At 46.3% G+C, this 24,320-nt stretch overlaps 1 protein-coding gene across 4 annotated transcripts in view; it reads left to right on the top strand.

The window, feature by feature from the left end:
• Positions 1 to 12,177: 12,177 nt before the first annotated feature.
• The window catches only part of LOC129855561 (protein RUFY3-like), an 86,930-nt gene continuing 74,787 nt past the window's right edge, over positions 12,178 to 24,320 (top strand). For 3 of the 4 annotated variants that reach the window (XM_055923354.1, XM_055923350.1, XM_055923356.1), the window contains exon 1: positions 12,178 to 12,474. In XM_055923354.1, coding sequence (XP_055779329.1) covers positions 12,189 to 12,474 — 286 coding nt within the window. In that variant the 5' untranslated portion in view covers positions 12,178 to 12,188. The remainder of the gene's footprint in view (positions 12,475 to 24,320) is intronic. The other variant, XM_055923351.1, reaches the window with a different exon arrangement.

Below are 24,320 nucleotides of genomic sequence, written 5' to 3'. Positions count from 1 at the left end.
TCCTAGCTTCTGGGCCTGAGTAGCAGGCAGTTTACTTTGGGCACACTTTTCATCCGGACGTGAAAATAGTGCCCCTAAGCCTGGAGAAGTTTTAACTGTCTTGCCTAGTTAAATAAATAAAAATAGGCTTGATGTGCATTCCTGGTAATTCACCCGTGTCCCTCGCGGACCGTTTCGTACATAAGGCATCCTCCATTCAGGCTGCAAAAGCACAATTTTCCTCCTTGACTAGCTTCAACGGTGAGAAGGCCGGAGAATAACAGGGAAAATATGCATAATTTCTTCATGAAACACTATTTTCCACCACCATTGTTGTATTTTTGGACAATGTAGGATGTTGCACACGCTTGGCTGAGTGCACTAAATGTAAATGTGAAGGAGATGTGTCGCGCTGTATGAGGCAAACGGTGGTCACACCAGATACTGACTGGGTTTCTGATCCACATCCCGACCTGTTTATAAAGGTATCTGTGACCAACAGATGCATATCTGTATTTCCAGTAAAGGAAATTGTGGCTTTACTTGCAAACATTTTTCTGTAAATCTCTTTTTACCATCAACACCAACTTTTCTGCAATCCTCCTCCGTGCCATTGACCTCCATTGACCTTCTGATTTTGTCTCTGTATTATTCATTCGTTCTCAGTAAATAAACAAGGTAGAATTACAACGCTCCCTACACCACATTATTTCCCTTTTTGATATTTATAATTAGCCAACACATTGCCAGCTGCTTGTTTTCATGTACAGTACTGTATCTAGACAGTGGTGTAAAGTACTTAAGTAAAACTACTTTAAAGTACTACTTAAGTATTTTTTGGGGGTATCTGTACTTTACTTTACTCTTTATATTTTTGACAACTTTTACTTTTACTTCACTAGATTCCTAACGAAAATAATGTACTTTCTATTCCATATATTTTCCCTGATGCCCAACATTTTCTAAAAATCTGTTTTTGCTTTGTCATTATGGGGTATTGTGATGTCATTATGGGGTATTGTGATGTCATTATGGGGTATTGTGATGTCATTATGGGGTATTGTGATGTCATTATGGGGTATTGTGTGTAGATTGATGAGGACATTTAAAAAAATATATATACATTTTAGAATAAGGCTGTAATGTAACAAAATGTGGAAAAAGTCAAGGGGTCTGAATACTTTCTGAATGCACTGTATTATGGCAGAGATGAAAAGGGCAATAGGTAAGGCTGGGTTAACTTTACCTGGGAAAGATGAGGTGTGCTATGTTATGTTGGCCCATCTTAGTGATGAGGTACTGGATAAGGTATTGGGGTTGTAAAACGGAGTGTGGGAGGAGGGGAAACTAACAGACAGCTGGAAGGAGACAGTAGTGGTACCAGATGGAAGGAGACAGTAGTGGGACCAATCAACTACCAGACAGCTGGAAGGAGACAGTAGTGGGACCAATCAACTACCAGACAGCTGGAAGGAGACCAATCAACTACCAGACAGCTGGAAGGAGACAGTAGTGGGACCAATCAACTACCAGACAGCTGGAAGGAGTCAGTAGTGGGACCAATCAACTACCAGACAGCTGGAAGGAGACAGCAGTGGGACCAATCAACTACCAGACAGCTGGAAGGAGACAGTAGTGGGACCAATCAACTACCAGACAGCTGGAAGGAGACAGTAGTGGGACCAATCAACTACCAGACAGTTGGAAGGAGACAGTAGTGGGACCAATCAACTACCAGACAGCTTGAAGGAGACAGTAGTGGGACCAATCAACTACCAGACAGCTGGAAGGAGACAGTAGTGGGACCAATCAACTACCAGACAGATGGAAGGAGACAGTAGTGGGACCAATCAACTACCAGACAGCTGGAAGGAGACCAATCAACTACCAGGCAGCTGGAAGGAGTCAGTAGTGGGACCAATCAACTACCAGACAGATGGAAGGAGACAGTAGTGGGACCAATCAACTACCAGACAGCTGGAAGGAGACCAATCAACTACCAGACAGCTGGAAGGAGACAGTAGTGGGACCAATCAACTACCAGACAGCTGGAAGGAGACAGTAGTGGGACCAATCAACTACCAGACAGCTGGAAGGAGACAGTAGTGGGACCAATCAACTACCAGACAGCTGGAAGGAGTCAGTAGTGGGACCAATCAACTACCAGACAGCTGGAAGGAGACAGTAGTGGGACCAATCAACTACCAGACAGCTGGATGGAGACAGTAGTGGGACCAATCAACTACCAGACAGCTGGAAGGAGACAGTAGTGGGACCAATCAACTACCAGACAGCTGGAAGGAGACAGTAGTGGAACCAATCAACTACCAGACAGATGGAAGGAGACCAATCAACTACCAGACAGCTGGAAGGAGACAGTAGTGGAACCAATCAACTACCAGACAGCTGGAAGGAGACCAATCAACTACCAGACAGCTGGAAGGAGACAGTAGTGGGACCAATCAACTACCAGACAGTTGGAAGGAGACAGTAGTGGGACCAATCAACTACCAGACAGCTGGAAGGAGACAGTAGTGGGACCAATCAACTACCAGACAGCTGGAAGGAGACAGTAGTGGGACCAATCAACTACCAGACAGCTGGATGGAGACAGTAGTGGGACCAATCAACTACCAGACAGCTGGAAGGAGACAGTAGTGGGACCAATCAACTACCAGACAGCTGGAAGGAGACAGTAGTGGGACCAATCAACTACCAGACAGCTGGAAGGAGACCAATCAACTACCAGACAGCTGGAAGGAGACAGTAGTGGGACCAATCAACTACCAGACAGCTGGAAGGAGACCAATCAACTACCAGACAGCTGGAAGGAGACAGTAGTGGGACCAATCAACTACCAGACAGCTGGAAGGAGACCAATCAACTACCAGACAGCTGGAAGGAGACAGTAGTGGGACCAATCAACTACCAGACAGCTGAAAGGAGACAGTAGTGGGACCAATCAACTACCAGACAGCTGGAAGGAGACCAATCAACTACCAGACAGCTGGAAGGAGACAGTAGTGGGACCAATCAACTACCAGACAGCTGGAAGGAGACCAATCAACTACCAGACAGCTGGAAGGAGACAGTAGTGGGACCAATCAACTACCAGACAGCTGGAAGGAGACCAATCAACTACCAGACAGCTGGAAGGAGACAGTAGTGGGACCAATCAACTACCAGACAGCTGGAAGGAGACAGTAGTGGGACCAATCAACTACCAGACAGCTGGAAGGAGACCAATCAACTACCAGACAGCTGGAAGGAGACCAATCAACTACCAGACAGCTGGAAGGAGACAGTAGTGGGACCAATCAACTACCAGACAGCTGGAAGGAGACAGTAGTGGGACCAATCAACTACCAGACAGCTGGAAGGAGACCAATCAACTACCAGACAGCTGGAAGGAGACAGTAGTTGGACCAATCAACTACCAGACAGTTGGAAGGAGACAGTAGTGGGACCAATCAACTACCAGACAGCTGGAAGGAGACAGTAGTGGGACCAATCAACTACCAGACAGCTGGAAGGAGACAGTAGTGGAACCAATCAACTACCAGACAGCTGGAAGGAGACCAATCAACTACCAGACAGCTGGAAGGAGACAGTAGTGGAACCAATCAACTACCAGACAGCTGGAAGGAGACCAATCAACTACCAGACAGCTGGAAGGAGACAGTAGTGGGACCAATCAACTACCAGACAGCTGGAAGGAGACCAATCAACTACCAGACAGCTGGAAGGAGACAGTAGTGGAACCAATCAACTACCAGACAGCTGGAAGGAGACAGTAGTGGGACCAATCAACTACCAGACAGCTGGAAGGAGACAGTAGTGGGACCAATCAACTACCAGACAGCTGGAAGGAGACAGTAGTGGAACCAATCAACTACCAGACAGCTGGATGGAGACAGTAGAGGGACCAATCAACTACCAGACAGCTGGAAGGAGACCAATCAACTACCAGACAGCTGGAAGGAGACAGTAGTGGAACGTTCCTCATTGAGGACCATGTATGTTGCATTGATCCTATCTGACGGGGAAGGAGTGGGGAGGCTGGGTGTTCCTCATTAAGGACCATGTATGTTGCATTGATCTGGTCTGACGGGGAAGGAGTGGGAGGCTGGGCGTTCCTCATTGAGGACCATGTATGTTACATTGTGTTAGTGGAATTAAATCATTCCTCTAATTTACTCATTAATTAAATTCAATCTGTCTATTTATAAGAATTTGTAAGATACTTATTAACATAAAATAGACAGGATACAGTCTTATTAAAATTAGATAATAGGGTTTATTCTCGGAGCAAGCTGCCATTTGATCATAAACACAGGTTTATATACAAGATATGACGTCATAGGTTACAGAATTAAGTCTCATTGTCCTGACAAATAGAAAACAGGTTCAAAAGTTCATTCCAACTTCACAGGGCACTCACATGACACATAATATAATCATTTATCCTGAAGGCTCACTATAATTTATTACCACTTTAGCAGACAACTCAAGATAATGGAAGACCTAAAAAGTTTATCTAAACACCTCAGGGCTAAGTTGGGTCAGTTCAACCATAGTTTAACGACCCTTTCTGCTTATTTTATGACCCACAGCACAAATCTCTTTTCACCAGGCATGCAGAGTTCAATTAGTTATAGTTTTATCTAAAGCTAGAATTTGTTTTAACTATTAATTAACAAAATTCCTAACAGATTGATCCTGTCTGACGGAGAAGGAGTGGGGAGGCTGGGCGTTCCTCATTGAGGACCATGTATGTTGCATTGATCCTGTCTGACGGGGACAGAGTGGGGAGAATGGGCGTTCCTCATTGAGGACCATGTATGTTACATTGATCCTGTCTGACTGGGAAGGAGTGGGGAGGCTGGGCGTTCCTCATTGAGGACCATGTATGTTGCATTGATCCTGTCTGACGGGGAGGCTGGGCGTTCCTCATTGAGGACCATGTATGTTGCATTGATCAGGTCTGACGGGGAAGGAGTGGGAGGGCTGGGCGTTCCTCACTGAGGACCATGTATGTTGCATTGATCCTGTCTGACGGGGACGGAGTGGGAGGCTGGGCGTTCCTCATTGAGGACCATGTATGTTGCATTAATCCTGTCTGACGGGGAAGGAGTGGGAGGGCTGGGCGTTCCTCATTGAGGACCATGTATGTTGCATTGATCCTGTCTGACGGGGAAGGAGTGGGGGACTGGGCGTTCCTCACTGAGGACCATGTATGTTGCATTGATCCGGTCTGAGGAGTGGGGAGGCTGGGCGTTCCTCATTGAGGACCATGTATGTTGCATTGATCTGGTCTAAGGGGGAAGGAGTGGGGAGGCTGGGCGTTCCTCACTGAGGACCATGTATGTTGCATTGATCTGGTCTAAGGGGGAAGGAGTGGGGAGGCTGGGCGTTCCTCACTGAGGACCATGTATGTTGCATTGATCCGGTCTGTAATAGACTACGGCAGTATAGCGTATGGTTCGGCAGCCCGGACCTCATCTGTAATAGACTACGGCAGTATAGCGTATGGTTCGGCAGCCCGGACCTCATCTGTAATAGACTACTGCAGTATAGCGTATGGTTCGGCAGCCCGGACCTCATCTGTAATAGACTACGGCAGTATAGCGTATGGTTCGGCAGCCCGGACCTCATCTGTAATAGACTACGGCAGTATAGCGTATGGTTCGGCAGCCCGGACCTCATCTGTAATAGACTACGGCAGTATAGCGTATGGTTCGGCAGCCCGGACCTCATCTGTAATAGACTACGGCAGTATAGCGTATGGTTCGGCAGCCCGGACCTCATCTGTAATAGACTACGGCAGTATAGCGTATGGTTCGGCAGCCCGGACCTCATCTGTAATAGACTACGGCAGTATAGCGTATGGTTCGGCAGCCCGGACCTCATCTGTAATAGACTACGGCAGTATAGCGTATGGTTCGGCAGCCCGGACCTCATCTGTAATAGACTACGGCAGTATAGCGTATGGTTCGGCAGCCCGGACCTCATCTGTAATAGACTACGGCAGTATAACGTATGGTTCGGCAGCCCGGACCTCATCTGTAATAGACTACGGCAGTATAGCGTATGGTTCGGCAGCCCGGACCTCATCTGTAATAGACTACGGCAGTATAGCGTATGGTTCGGCAGCCCGGACCTCATCTGTAATAGACTACGGCAGTATAGCGTATGGTTCGGCAGCCCGGACCTCATCTGTAATAGACTACGGCAGTATAGCGTATGGTTCGGCAGCCCGGACCTCATCTGTAATAGACTACGGCAGTATAGCGTATGGTTCGGCAGCCCGGACCTCATCTGTAATAGACTACGGCAGTATAGCGTATGGTTCGGCAGCCCGGACCTCATCTGTAATAGACTACGGCAGTATAGCGTATGGTTCGGCAGCCCGGACCTCATCTGTAATAGACTACGGCAGTATAGCGTATGGTTCGGCAGCCCGGACCTCATCTGTAATAGACTACGGCAGTATAGCGTATGGTTCGGCAGCCCGGACCTCATCTGTAATAGACTACGACAGTATAGCGTATGGTTCGGCAGCCCGGACCTCATCTGTAATAGACTACGGCAGTATAGCGTATGGTTCGGCAGCCCGGACCTCATCTGTAATAGACTACGGCAGTATAGCGTATGGTTCGGCAGCCCGGACCTCATCTGTAATAGACTACGGCAGTATAACGTATGGTTCGGCAGCCCGGACCTCATCTGTAATAGACTACGGCAGTATAGCGTATGGTTCGGCAGCCCGGACCTCATCTGTAATAGACTACGGCAGTATAGCGTATGGTTCGGCAGCCCGGACCTCATCTGTAATAGACTACGGCAGTATAGCGTATGGTTCGGCAGCCCGGACCTCATCTGTAATAGACTACGGCAGTATAGCGTATGGTTCGGCAGCCCGGACCTCATCTGTAATAGACTACGGCAGTATAGCGTATGGTTCGGCAGCCCGGACCTCATCTGTAATAGACTACGGCAGTATAGCGTATGGTTCGGCAGCCCGGACCTCATCTGTAATAGACTACTGCAGTATAGCGTATGGTTCGGCAGCCCGGACCTCATCTGTAATAGACTACGGCAGTATAGCGTATGGTTCGGCAGCCCGGACCTCATCTGTAATAGACTACGGCAGTATAGCGTATGGTTCGGCAGCCCGGACCTCATCTGTAATAGACTACGGCAGTATAGCGTATGGTTCGGCAGCCCGGACCTCATCTGTAATAGACTACGGCAGTATAGAGTATGGTTCTGCAGCCCGGACCTCATCTGTAATAGACTACGGCAGTATAGAGTATGGTTCTGCAGCCCGGACCTCATTGGAAAGGCTAGATGTAATACAGGGGCAAGGACTCAGAATATGTAGTGGGGTGTTTCGGACCTCCCCAGTGGCTGCACTACAGGTGGAGATGGGGGATATGCCATTGCAGATTAGGAGACAGCAGCTGGAAATTCATGATTGGGTCAACCTACAGGGACACGGGGTGTCTCATCCTACGAAAGGGATTTTACAGGCATGTTGGAAGGATGAGCGAGGACAGAACACGAGCTTTGGGTGAGTGGGGTAATACCCGGGCGAAGGAGATGGGACTGGGCGAAGGAGATGGGACTGGGCGAAGGAGATGGGACTGGGCGAAGGAGATGGGACTGGGCGAAGGAGATGGGACTGGGCGAAGGAGATGGGACTGGGCGAAGGAGATGGGACTGTAATGGAAGGGAGTTTAGTCCAACGCCAGCTTTTCCTGTAAACCCACCATGACTACTCCCACCTCCAGTAGTTGATCTAGAAGTGTCGGAGAGACTACAGAACGACAGAGAGGGTGTCGATCCATCTGATTGGTTTAAGAGACGTCTGGATACTGTGTGTACCAGGATGTTGTGGCCATTTACACAGATGGTTCAATAGATCTGAGGACAGGAAGTGCTGAGTCAGCATTTTGTAGTGCCGGAATGTGGAGTGGCAGCCAGGAAATGTATTACAGAACATCTTGCTGTGTATATATATGGCTGATGGCCATCCTTTTGGCCTTGCAGTGGGTGGAAGAAGTTATTTGCTATGATTCATATGCAGTGTTAATGAGTCTGCAGACCTTTAGCTCACGTAACACACAAGACCTGCTTTATGATGTACTACAAACCCATGGCAGGATGAAACAGATGGGTATACAGATAAGAGTTACTTGGGTCCCTCTGTGGGGGGTGGAGGGGAACGAGGCAGTTGATGTACTGACTAAACAAGCACTAAGTAGTGGGGATGTTGATGTACTGGGTTAACAAGCACTAAGTAGTGGGGATGTTGATGTACTGGCTAAACAAGCACTAAGTAGTGGGGATGTTGATGTACTGACTAAACAACCACTAAGTAGTGGGGATGTTGATGTACTGGCTAAACAAGCACTACATAGTGGGGATGTTGATGTACTGGCTAAACAAGCACTAAGTAGTGGGGATGTTGATATAATGACTAAACAAGCACTAAGTAGTGGGGATGTTGATGTACTGGCTGAACAAGCACTAAGTAGTGGGGATGTTGATGTACTGGCTGAACAAGCACTAAGTAGTGGGGATGTTGATGTACTGACTGAACAAGCACTAAGTAGTGGGGATGTTGATGTACTGACTGAACAAGCACTAAGTAGTGGGGATGTTGATGTACTGGCTAAACAAGCACTAAGTAGTGGGGATGTTGATGTACTGGCTAAACAAGCACTACATAGTGGGGATGTTGATGTACTGGCTAAACAAGCACTAAGTAGTGGGGATGTTGATGTACTGACTGAACAAGCACTAAGTAGTGGGGATGTTGATGTACTGGCTGAACAAGCACTAAGTAGTGGGGATGTTGATGTGGTAGTTTCAATGAGCAAGGCAGAGGCAAACAGCCTGATGTGGACAGTGATGGTGCAGAGATGGCAGGCTAAAAGCCTGATGTGGACAGTGATGGTGCAGAGATGGCTAGCTAACAGCCTGATGTGGACAGTGATGGTGCAGAGATGGCAGGCTAACAAGCCTGATGTGGACAGTGATGGTGCAGAGATGGCAGGCTAACAGCCTGATGTGGACAGTGATGGTGCAGAGATGGCTAGCTAACAGCCTGATGTGGACAGTGATGGCAGTCTAACAGCCTGATATGGACAGTGATGGTGCAGAGATGGCAGGCTAACAGCCTGATATGAACAGTGATGGTGCAGAGATGGCTAGCTAACAGCCTGATGTGGACAGTGATGGTGCAGAGATGGCAGGCTAACAAGCCTGATGTGGACAGTGATGGTGCAGAGATGACTAGCTAACAGCCTGATGTGGACAGTGATGGTGCAGAGATGGCAGGCTAACAGCCTGATGTGGACAGTGATGGCAGTCTAACAGCCTGATATGGACAGTGATGGTGCAGAGATGGCAGGCTAACAGCCTGATGTGGACAGTGATGGTGCAGAGATGGCAGGCTAACAGCCTGATGTGGACAGTGATGGCAGTCTAACAGCCTGATATGGACAGTGATGGTGCAGAGATGGCAGGCTAACAGCCTGATGTGGACAGTGATGGTGCAGAGATGGCAGGCTAACAGCCTGATGTGGACAGTGATGGTGCAGAGATGGCAGGCTAACAGCCTGATGTGGACAGTGATGGTGCAGAGATGGCAGGCTAACAGCCTGATGTGGACAGTGATGGTGCAGAGATGGCAGGCTAACAGCCTGATGTGGACAGTGATGGTGCAGAGATGGCAGGTTAACAGCCTGATGTGGACAGTGATGGTGCAGAGATGGCAGGCTAACAGCACGATGTGGACAGTGATGGTGCAGAGATGGCTAGCTAACAGCCTGATGTGGACAGTGATGGCAGTCTAACAGCCTGATATGGACAGTGATGGTGCAGAGAACGCAGGCTAACAGCCTGATATGAACAGTGATGGTGCAGAGATGGCAGGCTAACAGCCTGATGTGGACAGTGATGGTGCAGAGATGGCTAGCTAACAGCCTGATGTGGACAGTGATGGTGCAGAGATGGCTAGCTAACAGCCTGATGTGGACAGTAATGGTGCAGAGATGGCTAGCTAACAGCCTGATGTGGACAGTGATGGTGCAGAGATGGCAGGCTAACAAGCCTGATGTGGACAGTAATGGTGCAGAGATGGCTAGCTAACAGCCTGATGTGGACAGTGATGGTGCAGAGATGGCAGGTTAACAAGCCTGATGTGGACAGTGATGGTGCAGAGATGGCAGGCTAACAGCCTGATGTGGACAGTGATGGTGCAGAGATGGCTAGCTAACAGCCTGATATGGACAGTGATGGTGCAGAGATGGCAGGTTAACAGCCTGATGTGGACAGTGATGGTGCAGAGATGGCAGGTTAACAGCCTGATGTGGACAGTGATGGTGCAGAGATGGCAGGCTAACAGCCTGATATTGACAGTGATGGTGCAGAGATGGCAGGCTAACAGCCTGATGTGGACAGTAATGGTGCAGAGATGGCTAGCTAACAGCCTGATGTGGACAGTGATGGTGCAGAGATGGCAGGCTAACAGCCTGATGTGGACAGTGATGGTGCAGAGATGGCAGGCTAACAGCCTGATGTGGACAGTGATGGTGCAGAGATGGCAGGCTAATAGCCTGATATGGACAGTGATGGTGCAGAGATGGCAGGCTAACAGCCTGATGTGGACAGTGATGGTGCAGAGATGGCAGGCTAACAGCCTGATGTGGACAGTGATGGTGCAGAGATGGCAGGCTAACAGCCTGATGTGGACAGTGATGGTGCAGAGATGGCAGGCTAACAGCCTGATGTGGACAGTGATGGTGCAGAGATGGCAGGCTAACAGCCTGATGTGGACAGTGATGGTGCAGAGATGGCTAGCTAACAGCCTGATGTGGACAGTGATGGTGCAGAGATGACTAGCTAACAGCCTGATGTGGACAGTGATGGTGCAGAGATGGCAGGCTAACAAGCCTGATGTGGACAGTGATGGTGCAGAGATGGCTAGCTAACAGCCTGATATGGACAGTGATGGTGCAGAGATGACTAGCTAACAGCCTGATGTGGACAGTGATGGTGCAGAGATGGCTAGCTAACAGCCTGATGTGGACAGTGATGGCAGTCTAACAGCCTGATATGGACAGTGATGGTGCAGAGAACGCAGGCTAACAGCCTGATATGAACAGTGATGGTGCAGAGATGGCTAGCTAACAGCCTGATGTGGACAGTGATGGTGCAGAGATGGCTAGCTAACAGCCTGATGTGGACAGTGATGGTGCAGAGATGGCTAGCTAACAGCCTGATGTGGACAGTAATGGTGCAGAGATGGCAGGCTAACAGCCTGATGTGGACAGTGATGGTGCAGAGATGGCAGGCTAACAGCCTGATGTGGACAGTGATGGTGTGGAGATTGCAGGCTAACAGCCTGATGTGGACAGTGATGGTGCAGAGATGGCAGGCTAACAGCCTGATGTGGACAGTGATGGTGCAGAGATGGCAGGCTAACAGCCTGATATGGACAGTGATGGTGCAGAGATGGCTAGCTAACAGCCTGATGTGGACAGTGATGGTGCAGAGATGGCTAGCTAACAGCCTGATGTGGACAGTGATGGTGCAGAGATGGCAGGCTAACAAGCCTGATGTGGACAGTGATGGTGCAGAGATGGCTAGCTAACAGGCTGATGTGGACAGTGATGGTGCAGAGATGGCAGGAGCAGTGATTCTAAGGGCAGGCATTTATTTCAAGTACAGGGGAAAGTCAGGGAGGGGAGAACATCGGGAAGAGACAGAAGAGAGGAGGCAATTTTTTTTACAAGATGAAGGGTGGGACACAGCCAGATAAATATGACTTTAAATGTAATAGGAAAGCATCCAACAGAAATGCGGGATTATTACCAGGAAACAGAGCATGTATTAATACAGTGTGGGCAGTATCAGAGGGAAAGAGAGAGGATGAGATCTAGTATGAGGGAGAAGGGGATACAGGAAATGAGTTTAAACAGTATTTTGAGTAGAACTTCTTTAGATATAGTCTCAAATATGTTGTCATCTTATTCAAGAGCAACTGAGATGCCAGGTAGGATTTAGTTTCTCCCTGTCTCTAGCCCACACTCCAGTACAGTAGGTGACGGTAATGCACAATAACGTTGGATCCCAACCGCCGATAAGCCCCAACAAAGAAGAAGAAGTTTCTCTCTGACTGCTGATTGGAAACGAGTCACATGCAAGTGAAGATGGCGGAGGAGCAGGGACTGTCAACACTCCCGTGTCCCATCCAGGATTCACCACTTTCACAAAGTTTGGATGCCTCGGGGGACTCTGACAGAGCACACATTCAAGATAAAAATGGACATGTTGCTAGCACCCCGGACGAGTCATTCTCTCCGACTTCTGTCATCTATTTTAAAGAGGCGCTGAGTTCGGCGAACATTTCTTTTGCGAAGACTGGACTGTCATCTCCTACTTCTTCTGTTCAATATGAACTCAATATCAAGAGTACGTCGAAGAGTGAGTGTTTCAATACTTTACCTACCCTTTTAACTAGTCCACTTGCTAGCTGACAATGAATAGCAGTCTGACTGAAAAAGCTTAGCTGTTGTACCAGCTAGCTAGTTAGCTAACGTTAGCTATTTGTCAACAACTAGTGAACTGCCAACACCAGCTGACTGTTGACTCAAATCTACCTAGCCAACAAGCAAACAGAGTTGCAGTAGGGGATATGAAGCTCTTTGTCTTAGCTAGCAGCTAGCTAGCCAGCCAAAGACAACTTTCAGATTTGATTAACTACAGTACAGAAATAAGAGGTTCCCGTTATATCAGGGCTCGCTAACCCTGTTCCCGGAGAGTTAATTTACCGTCCTGTAGGTTTTTCTCCAACCCTAAAATAGTTGACCTGATTCTAATACTTCGCGTTACCTGCTTGATACATTGAATCGGGTTAGTTACTGGAGTCGAAACGAAAACATACAGGAAGGTACTGTATTTATTTAACCAGGCAAGTCAGTTAAGAACAAGTTCTTATTTACAATGACGGCCTACCAAAAGGCAAAGGGCCTCTCCTGCTGGGACGGGGGCTGGGATTAAAACAATAAAATAATATAAATATAGGCTAAAACACACATCACAACACGAGACAAGACTACATAGAGAGACCTAAGACGACAACGTAGCAAGGCAGCAACACACGACAACACAGCATGGTAGCCTTGTGTTGTTAAAAACACATTAGATTGATGTAACAGTCAGATTACTAATCTGACTGTTACAACAATCTAATGTGTTTTACCTGTAGCCTAATCTGACTGTTACATCAATCTAATGGGTTTTACCTGTAGCCTAATCTGACTGTTACATCAATCTAATGTGTTTTACCTGTAGCCTAATCTGACATCAATCTAATGGGTTTTACCTGTAGCCTAATCTGACTGTTACATCAATCTAATGGGTTTTACCTGTAGCCTAATCTGACTGCTACATCAATCTAATGTGTTTTACCTGTAGCCTAATCTGACTGTTACATCAATCTAATGGGTTTTACCTGTAGCCTAATCTGACTGATACATCAATCTAATGGGTTTTACCTGTAGCCTAATCTGACTGCTACATCAATCTAATGGGTTTTACCTGTAGCCTAATCTGACTGCTACATCAATCTAATGGGTTTTACCTGTAGCCTAATCTGACTGATACATCAATCTAATGGGGTTTACCTGTAGCCTAATCTGACTGATACATCAATCTAATGGGGTTTACCTGTAGCCTAATCTGACATCAATCTAATGGGGTTTACCTGTAGCCTAATCTGACATCAATCTAATGTGTTTTACCTGTAGCCTAATCTGACTGATACATCAATCTAATGGGTTTTACCTGTAGCCTAATCTGACTGTTACATCAATCTAATGGGTTTTACCTGTAGCCTAATCTGAGATCAATCTAATGGGTTTTACCTGTAGCCTAATCTGACTGTTACATCAATCTAATGTGTTTTACCTGTAGCCTAATCTGACTGTTACATCAATCTAATGTGTTTTACCTGTAGCCTAATCTGACTGCTACATCAATCTAATGTGTTTTACCTGTAGCCTAATCTGACTGTTACATCAATCTAATGTGTTTTACCTGTAGCCTAATCTGACTTTTACATCAATCTAATGGGTTTTACCTGTAGCCTAATCTGACTGTTACATCAATCTAATGGGTTTTACCTGTAGCCTAATCTGACATCAATCTAATGTGTTTTACCTGTAGCCTAATCTGACTGTTACATCAATCTAATGGGTTTTACCTGTAGCCTAATCTGACTGTTACATCAATCTAATGGGTTTTACCTGTAGCCTAATCTGACTGATACATCAATCTAATGGGTTTTACCTGTAGCCTAATCTGACTGTTACATCAATCTAATGTGTTTTACCTGTAGCCTAATCTGACTGATACATCAATCTAATGGGGTTTACCTGGAGCCTAATCTGACTGATACATCAATCTAATGGGGTTTACCTGTAGCCTAATCTGACATCAATCTAATGGGGTTTACCTGTAGCCTAATCTGACATCAATCTAATGTGTTTTACCTGTAGCCTAATCTGACTGATACATCAATCTAATGGGTTTTACCTGTAGCCTAATCTGACTGTTACATCAATCTAATGGGTTTTACCTGTAGCCTAATCTGAGATCAATCTAATGGGTTTTACCTGTAGCCTAATCTGACTGTTACATCAATCTAATGTGTTTTACCTGTAGCCTAATCTGACTGTTACATCAATCTAATGTGTTTTACCTGTAGCCTAATCTGACTGCTACATCAATCTAATGTGTTTTACCTGTAGCCTAATCTGACTGTTACATCAATCTAATGTGTTTTACCTGTAGCCTAATCTGACTGCTACATCAATCTAATGTGTTTTACCTGTAGCCTAATCTGACTGCTACATCAATCTAATGTGTTTTACCTGTAGCCTAATCTGACTTTTACATCAATCTAATGGGTTTTACCTGTAGCCTAATCTGACATCAATCTAATGTGTTTTACCTGTAGCCTAATCTGACTGTTACATCAATCTAATGGGTTTTACCTGTAGCCTAATCTGACTGTTACATCAATCTAATGGGTTTTACCTGTAGCCTAATCTGAGATCAATCTAATGGGTTTTACCTGTAGCCTAATCTGACTGTTACATCAATCTAATGTGTTTTACCTGTAGCCTAATCTGACATCAATCTAATGGGTTTTACCTGTAGCCTAATCTGACTGTTACATCAATCTAATGTGTTTTTAATAACACAAGACTACTACAACAATAAACTGAAGTTACATGCTTTCTATTCAACTGGTTTGCCAGCTCCAGGTAGGCTACACATTGAGTTACATGCTTTCTATTCAACTAGTTTACCAGCTCCAGGTAGGCTTCACATCCAGCAGCATACCACCCTGCATACCACTGCAGGCTTGCTTCTGAAGCTAAGCAGGGTTGGTCCTGGTCAGTCCCTGGATGGGAGACCAGATGCTGCTGGAAGTGGTGTTGGAGGGCCAGTAGGAGGCACTCTTTCCTCTGGTCTAAAAAATACCCCAATGCCCCAGGGCAGTGATTGGGGACACTGCCCTGTGTAGGGTGCCGTCTTTCGGATGGGACGTTAAACGGGTGTCCTGACTCTCTGAGGTCATTAAAGATCCCATGGCACTTATCGTAAGAGTAGGGGTGTTAACCCCGGTGTCCTGGCTAAATTCCCAATCTGGCCCTCAAACCATCATGGTCACCTAATAATCCCCAGTTTACAATTGGCTCATTCATCCCCCTCCTCTCCCCTGTAACTATTCCCCAGGTCGTTGCTGCAAATGAGAACATGTTCTCAGTCAACTTACCTGGTAAAATAACGGTAAAATAAAAAAAAAATAAAAAAAATTGATTTGCAATGACTCCAGTGATAAATAATTTCAACATATTTATTGTATCAAATGGTAGCCTACGATGGCATGTATATTAATAGGCTACGTGATAGCCAACTGAGGCAAATGAATCATTCTCCACATTTAGCCTCATGTCAGTTTCATTGAGGACCCCCCCCCCCCCCCCCGAAGTGCATAAAGCACTTCGCATTGATACCGTTTTCTTTAAGCAGTTGTGACAGTTTAACTTTAGTCCGTGACGTCACCGATTAGAAGGCTATTAGCGCGCACCACCGCTAACTAGATAGCCATTTCATATCCTAGGAGGCTATTAGCGCGCACCACCGCTAACTAGATAGCCATTTCACATCCTAGGAGGCTATTAGCGCGCACCACCGCTAACTAGCTAGCCATTTCACATCCTAGAAGGCTATTAGCGCGCACCACCGCTAACTAGATAGCCATTTCACATCCTAGAAGGCTATTAGCGCGCACCACCGCTAACTAGATAGCCATTTCACATCCTAGAAGGCTATTAGCGCGCACCACCGCTAACTAGATAGCCATTTCACATCCTAGAAGGCTATTAGCGCGCACCACCGCTAACTAGATAGCCATTTCACATCCTAGAAGGCTATTAGCGCGCACCACCGCTAACTAGATAGCCATTTCACATCCTAGAAGGCTATTAGCGCGCACCACCGCTAACTAGATAGCCATTTCACATCCTAGAAGGCTATTAGCGCGCACCACCGCTAACTAGATAGCCATTTCACATCCTAGAAGGCTATTAGCGCGCACCACCGCTAACTAGATAGCCATTTCACATCCTAGAAGGCTATTAGCGCGCACCACCGCTAACTAGATAGCCATTTCACATCCGTTACACAGTCAACATTAGAATGCAGTTTAAACCACCTCAGAGTGGATTTATGTAATGCGTCCTAGTGGGCCCAAAGTCTTTTTCCAGTGCTTTGTCTCCATTATTTCTTGATTATTATCATTATTATTCAATTATTTATTATCAGTTCTAGAGTATTAATGTTTTATGGAAAAAGGTTTGGAAATAGGTGTCTCCATAATGACAATCTAAATAGCCAAGTCCTACAACTGGTAAGAAGTTGTCATGACATGTGAGGCGTGCTGCTCTCTCCTCTCGCTCACATGACTCAGCCAATAGCTGTAGTGCTCTCTCAACACAGACACACCCCTCCGGTCCTCCCCACCATCCACTCAGCAACAGCCTGCCTCGCTGCCTGACAGTCAGCATCAGGTCAGCAGCGAAATATATTTTTAAGAGAAATGCCACGGTGCAATCTAGAAATAGCACAAAAAACCCCTCGACAAATCCATTTTCACCCGCGACATCGTTTTCAAAGTAGGCCAATTCTGTGGGGAAGCCGCGAACATTGTAACACTGCTGTTTTGTCATGTCAGTAGTTCAATGTTTCCCAAATTTGGTACTGGGGCCCCCCCACCCCTGGGGCCCCCCCACCCCTTGGTGCACTCTTTGTTTGTTGACAAGATGGCGACACTGAAATGACATTTTCATGATGATCAAATACGCCACCAGGCATTCTCATAGGACACAATGTGGTCCCATGTGGCTCATTTGGTAGAGCATGGCGCTTGCAACGCCAGGGTTGTGGGTTCATTTCCCACGGGGGGACCAGGATGAATATGTATGAACTTTCCAAATTTGTAAGTCGCTCTGGATAAGAGCGTCTGCTAAATGACTTAAATGTAAATGTAAATGTAATGGGGTGACGTCATCGATGGCTTCGTCCATTTTTTTTTTTACAGTCTATGAGCTAGACTGACAAGATAAGATGTAGAATGACAAGATGTGGAAGACGAGATGTAGAATGATAGGATGTAGCAGACAAGATGTGGAAGACGAGATGTAGAATGATAGGATGTAGCAGACAAGATGGCGACAGTGAAATGCTCATGCTTGAATCCATTCTGATTCCTGAGTTGTGTTTTTATGTTGAGTTAAATTGGTGTGACTGAAATAACCTTGGATGAGTGGAATTTCTAGTATTTTTGTTCAAATACTGCACAGAAGTTCAGTCCCGGAGTCGGCGTTGACTGCCTGACTCAGTGTGGAAAAAAACTGACATTGTCAATGGGGATGTGTGGTTCAAAGGGCCTTCGGTGATGAGTAACCTTCTCTCTTCATTTATAACCGTGGCATAAACGTTACACGTAATATCTGCGTGATCTATTTCTAAAAAAATATATTTTAAATGTTTAAACTTGACGCACATAATACATACGCATGCTACTTTTTTTTATTACATTTTACATACTGAGACAAGGATATCCCTACCGGCCAAACCCTCCCTAACCCGGACGACGCTATGCCAATTGTGCGTCGCCCCACGGACCTCCCGGTTGCCCTGTTATAAATCAGACCTGCCGTAAAACTGAGCGTGAACGAGCGTTTATAACGACGGCTGATCATCGTTCAGCGTTTATGGTGACGATGACGCCCTCATTTTGAATTAGACCAAATCAGTATCTATAGAAAATAGCAATGGCAAAGTCTTTGGGGGTGTTGATATTGTTTTCTTTGCCAGTGAAATGTGCTTCTAACAAGTCACATAATACGTTGCGTCGACTCACTCCTTGTGCAATAATAGTGTTTAACATCATTTTTTGAATGACTCCCTCGTCTCTGTACCCCACACGTACAATTAGGTCCCTATGTCGAGCAGTGAATTTCAAACACAGATTCAACCACAAACACCAGGAAGGTTTTCCAATGCCTCACAATGAAGGGCACCCATTGGTAGATGGGTAATAATACAAACAGACATTGAATATCCCTTTTGAGCATGGTGAAATGAATTATTACACTTTAGAAGGTGTATCAATACACCCAGTAACTACAAAGATACAGGCGTCCTTCCTAACTCAGTTGCCAGAGAGGAAGGAAACCGCTCAGGGATTTCACCATGAGGCCAATGGTGACTGTAAAACAGTGAGTTTTTAACGGCTGTGATAGGAGAAAACTGAGGATGGATCAACATTGTAGTTACTCCACAATACTAACATAATTAACAGAGTGAAAAGGAGGAAGCCTGTAAAGAATCAAAAATATTACAAAACTAGTGATGCACCATTATGACAATTTTGGCCGATAACCGATATTTAAAATTTTAGCGGCCTCTTTAAGATTTCTAGTATAGGTAAATAGTTCACACACATTGACACAGCCGTCTAAGGCACTGCCTCTCAGTGCAAGAGGCGTCACTACAGTCCCTGGTTTGAATCCAGGCTGTATCACATCCGGCCATGATTGGCGTTTTTTCCGTGGTAGGCCGTCATTTGTAATTAAGAATTTGTTCTTAACTGACTTGCCTAGTTAAATAAAGGTCACACACACTGACCAAAAAGTTATTTTGAGGGCATTTACCTATTTCCCCATTACTAGTAAAACATAATCAAATCAGATTTCATTCACTTTCTTGCTGTGCGATTTCGTTGTTCTTTTGTTCAGTCGTTTCATTTTCAACCAGGATTTCTATGGAACGCCGTTTGCGTCTTTGCGTGTCAAAAAAGATACACATCACATAACACTTTGACGTGTCAAATAACACTATTTGACCAATCAGGACCTGAATATGACTGCATGTCACACAACTATTTAAAGCTTTTCTACATTTTTTACACAGTTATTACACAATCACTCGTATTTCATATGTCACAACGATTCATCGATACGTACGCTATGATGCTGGTAAAGTTGTCTCGCGTACCTACAGTGCTGGTCATAAAAGCTAGCTAGCTTCCCGGGTGGCGCAGTGGTCTATGGCACTGCATCGCAGTGCTAGCTGCGCCACCAGAGTATCTGGGTTCGCGCCCAGGCTGGGCTGGGTTCGCGCCCAGGCTCTGTCGCAGCCGGCCGCAACCGGGAGGTCCGTGGGGCGACGCACAATTGGCATAGCGTCGTCCGGGTTAGGGAGGGTTTGGCCGGTAGGGATATCCTTGTCTCAGTATGTAAAATGTAATAAAATGTAAAAAAATTTTTTTAATAAAGTGTATGCACTCTACTGTAAGTCGCTCTGGATAAGAGCGTCTGCTAAATGACTAAAATGTAAATCTAAATGTAGCTCATGGATGCAAACAATGTTCTTCCCCAAAAACATAGCAAAACGACAATCTGTTTCAGTCGCTATAGTTAGCTAGCTAACTATATAGCTAGGTGTTATCATCTAAAATAACCCTAATTTATAAGACAGTTCTTATTTGATTAATGGAGGACCCATCGACGTGAAGCTAGCCACAATAAGGATTAGCCACAATAGTGGACTTTGCGGTTAGTCTTCAAAATAAAAGTATTGCATAATTCTACTATTTGTATTAATTTGCATCACTGTCAAAGACATACTTTTATTTTGAAGGCATACCGCAAATTCCATTATTGTGCCTAATCCTTATTGTGGCTAGCTTCACAGCACATAACCCGGTCCGGTCGAGCTTCACTAGCCAGATGAAGCTAGCTGGTCGCTTATAACGTTAGCTGTGGGCAACAGGGTTAAGTAGCTGGCTAGCTATTTATTGTCATGAACTGAAGTTCAATTTCAATAGTCGAACAACAAGTGGCAACCTAGCTAATACTAACTCAAGGATTCCTAAATCATTGCTAAGAATTATGAAAATGACTGCAGTTTCTACTGGTCATTGTTTTCAGGCTGGTTGTATTGGTGCTAGCTAGTCACCAAGCTAAAGCTAGCTAGCTCAGAAGTTGCGGTCGAACAAATTATGCTTTATTACCAACGCGCTATTGAAAACACATTGTTCGTGGCCGGTGTTTGCTTGCTTGCAGAAATGTTTGTACAGCTTTGACAGTGCTACTGTATCTTTTGACACGCAAAGACCCAAACGGCTTTTCATAGTATGTATGTGGTGAAGCTAATAGCAGTGACGCAACTACTGTGTAACTCCGGTAGGGCAACATCTGAAAAATAGCGCATTTGTTAGTGTGTATTGGTGCTTGATCAGTCGGCGAAAGCCAACATCACCCACGACAGAGAATGGTTGATTGTCAAGGGCAATGAATTCCATTATCTTGGCGTTATGGATTTCGCCTTTGAGTTGTCTCTCTGAAATGTTCTTACTCTTTCAAATGACTGCTGGACTTGTTGACTGCTCGATCCACACAGCAGACATTGTGGGTTAGGAATGCTGTGCTGCACGTGTAGTGCAAAATTTTACATGGCGTCATTACATCATGTACCTACGTTATATAGGTACGCACGTCAGCTTTGACATCGGTTTTGCACATCGGCTTTAAACTAGACATCGGCCGATACCGATGGTGGCATTTCTTTTAGCTAATATCAGCCGATTCCAATATGTTCACCGATATATCGTGCATCCTTATCCAAAACATCCTGTTTGCAACAAGGCACTAAAGTAAAACTGAAAAAAATATGGTAAAGAACTTAACTTTGTTCTGAATACAAAGCATTAGGTTTGGGGCAAACACAACACATCACTGAGTACCACTCTTCATATTTTCAAGCATGGTGGTGGCTGCTTCATGTTATGGGTATGCTTGTCATCGGCAAGGACTAGGGCATTTTTTTTTAGTATACAAAGAAACGGAATAGAGCTAAGCACAGGCAACATCCTAGTTAAATCCTGGTTGTCTGCTTTGCAACAGACACTGGGAGATGAAGTAACCTACAAAAGGACAATAATCTAAAACACAAGGCCAAATCTACACTGGAGTTGCTTACCAAGACGTTGTTGAATGTTCCTGAGCGGCCTAGTTCCAGTTTTGACTTAAATCTGCTTAAATCTATGGCAAGACTTTTTAAAATGGCTTTCTATCATGATCAACAACCAATTTGACAGAGGTTGAAGAATAAAAAAAATAATAATGTGCAAATATTGTACAATCCAGGTGTACAAAGCTCTTAGAGACTTACCCAGAAAGACTCACAGCTGTAATTGCTGCCATTCTTAAGGTGTGTGAGAACTTATGTAAATGAGAGATTTCTTTATTTCATTTTCAACAAATTTGGCAACAATTTTTGTATATATATTTTTTACTTTGTCATTATGGGGTATTGTATGTAGATGGGTAAAATCTATTTAAAATTCAGGCTGTAACAAATAATTGTGTATTTATCGGCCCATGACTCGGGTCGTCGCATCGGCCCAGGACTCGGGTCGTCGCATCGGCCCAGGACTCGGGTCGTCGCATCGGCCCAGGACTCGGGTCGTCGCATCGGCCCAGGACTCGGGTCGTCGCATCGGCCCAGGACTCGGGTCGTCGCATCGGCCCAGGACTCGGGTCGTCGCATCGGCCCAGGACTCGGGTCGTCGCATCGGCCCAGGACTCGGGTCGTCGCATCGGCCCAGGACTCGGGTCGTCGCATCGGCCCAGGACTCGGGTCGTCGCATCGGCCCAGGACTCGGGTCGTCGCAGCGGCCCAGGACTCGGGTCGTCGCAGCGGCCCAGGACTCGGGTCGTCGCAGCGGCCCGAGTCCTGTTTTTTGTTGTTGCTGTTGTCGACAATGGTGTACATTCATGTTTCATTCTTTATTTAACTAGGTAAGTCTATGATGAATATTATTTACTTTACCTATAACATATCAAGAGAGACATAATGTTGAAATACTAAACATGGTGTAGGCTAATAGACCGATGACTTGGATGTCGAATTAAGGCAGTTCCCCGCACCTCTCAGAGGGGTTGGGTTTACTGTGGAAGACACAGCACCTCTCTGATTCAGAGGGGTTGGGTTAACTGTGGAAGACACAGCACCTCTCAGAGGGGTTGGGTTTACTGTGGAAGACACAGCACCTCTCAGAGGGGTTGGGTTAACTGTGGAAGACACAGCACCTCTCAGAGGAGTTGGGTTTACTGTGGAAGACACAGCACCTCTCAGAGGGGTTGGGTTTACTGTGGAAGACACAGCACCTCTCAGAGGGGTTGGGTTTACTGTGGAAGACACAGCACCTCTCAGAGGGGTTGGGTTTACTGTGGAAGACACAGCACCTCTCAGAGGGGTTGGGTTTACTGTGGAAGACACAGCACCTCTCAGAGGGGTTGGGTTTACTGTGGAAGACACAGCACCTCTCTGATTCAGAGGTGTTGGGTTAACTGTGGAAGACGCAGCACCTCAGAGGGGTTGGGTTTACTGTGGAAGACACAGCACCTCAGAGGGGTTGGGTTTACTGTGGAAGACACAGCACCTCAGAGGGGTTGGGTTTACTGTGGAAGACACAGCACCTCTCTGAGGGGTTGGGTTTACTGTGGAAGACACAGCACCTCTCTGAGGGGTTGGGTTTACTGTGGAAGACACAGCACCTCTCTGAGGGGTTGGGTTTACTGTGGAAGACACAGCACCTCTCTGATTCAGCGGGGTTGGGTTTACTGTGGAAGACACAGCACCTCTCAGAGGGGTTGGGTTTACTGTGGAAGACACAGCACCTCTCAGAGGGGTTGGGTTTACTGTGGAAGACACAGCACCTCTCAGAGGGGTTGGGATTACTGTGGAAGACACAGCACCTCTCTGAGGGGTTGGGTTTACTGTGGAAGACACAGCACCTCAGAGGGGTTGGGTTTACTGTGGAAGACACAGCACCTCTCTGATTCAGAGGGGTTGGTTTACTGTGGAAGAAACAGCACCTCTCAGAGGGGTTGGGTTAACTGTGGAAGACACAGCACCTCTCTGAGGGGTTGGGTTTACTGTGGAAGACACAGCACCTCTCTGATTCAGAGGGGTTGGGTTTACTGTGGAAGACACAGCACCTCTCTGATTCAGAGGGGTTGGGTTTACTGTGGAAGACACAGCACCTCTCTGATTCAGAGGTGTTGGGTTAACTGTGGAAGACGCAGCACCTCAGAGGGGTTGGGTTAACTGTGGAAGACACAGCACCTCTCAGAGGGGTTGGGTTAACTGTGGAAGACACAGCACCTCTCTGAGGGGTTGGGTTTACTGTGGAAGACACAGCACCTCTCAGAGGGGTTGGGTTTACTGTGGAAGACACAGCACCTCTCAGAGGGGTTGGGTTTACTGTGGAAGACGCAGCACCTCTCAGATTCAGAGGGGTTGGTTTACTGTGGAAGACACAGCACCTCTCTGAGGGGTTGGGTTTACTGTGGAAGACACAGCACCTCTCAGAGGGGTTGGGTTTACTGTGGAAGACACAGCACCTCTCAGAGGGGTTGGGTTTACTGTGGAAGACACAGCACCTCTCAGAGGGGTTGGGATTACTGTGGAAGACACAGCACCTCTCTGAGGGGTTGGGTTTACTGTGGAAGACACAGCACCTCAGAGGGGTTGGGTTTACTGTGGAAGACACAGCACCTCTCTGATTCAGAGGGGTTGGTTTACTGTGGAAGAAACAGCACCTCTCAGAGGGGTTGGGTTAACTGTGGAAGACACAGCACCTCTCTGAGGGGTTGGGTTTACTGTGGAAGACACAGCACCTCTCA

Source organism: Salvelinus fontinalis, chromosome 5 (genome assembly GCF_029448725.1).
Source record: "Salvelinus fontinalis isolate EN_2023a chromosome 5, ASM2944872v1, whole genome shotgun sequence".
NCBI lineage: Eukaryota > Metazoa > Chordata > Actinopteri > Salmoniformes > Salmonidae > Salvelinus > Salvelinus fontinalis.
Note: the sequence above shows the minus strand (reverse complement) of the source record. Positions and strands in the feature narration are given on the sequence as shown.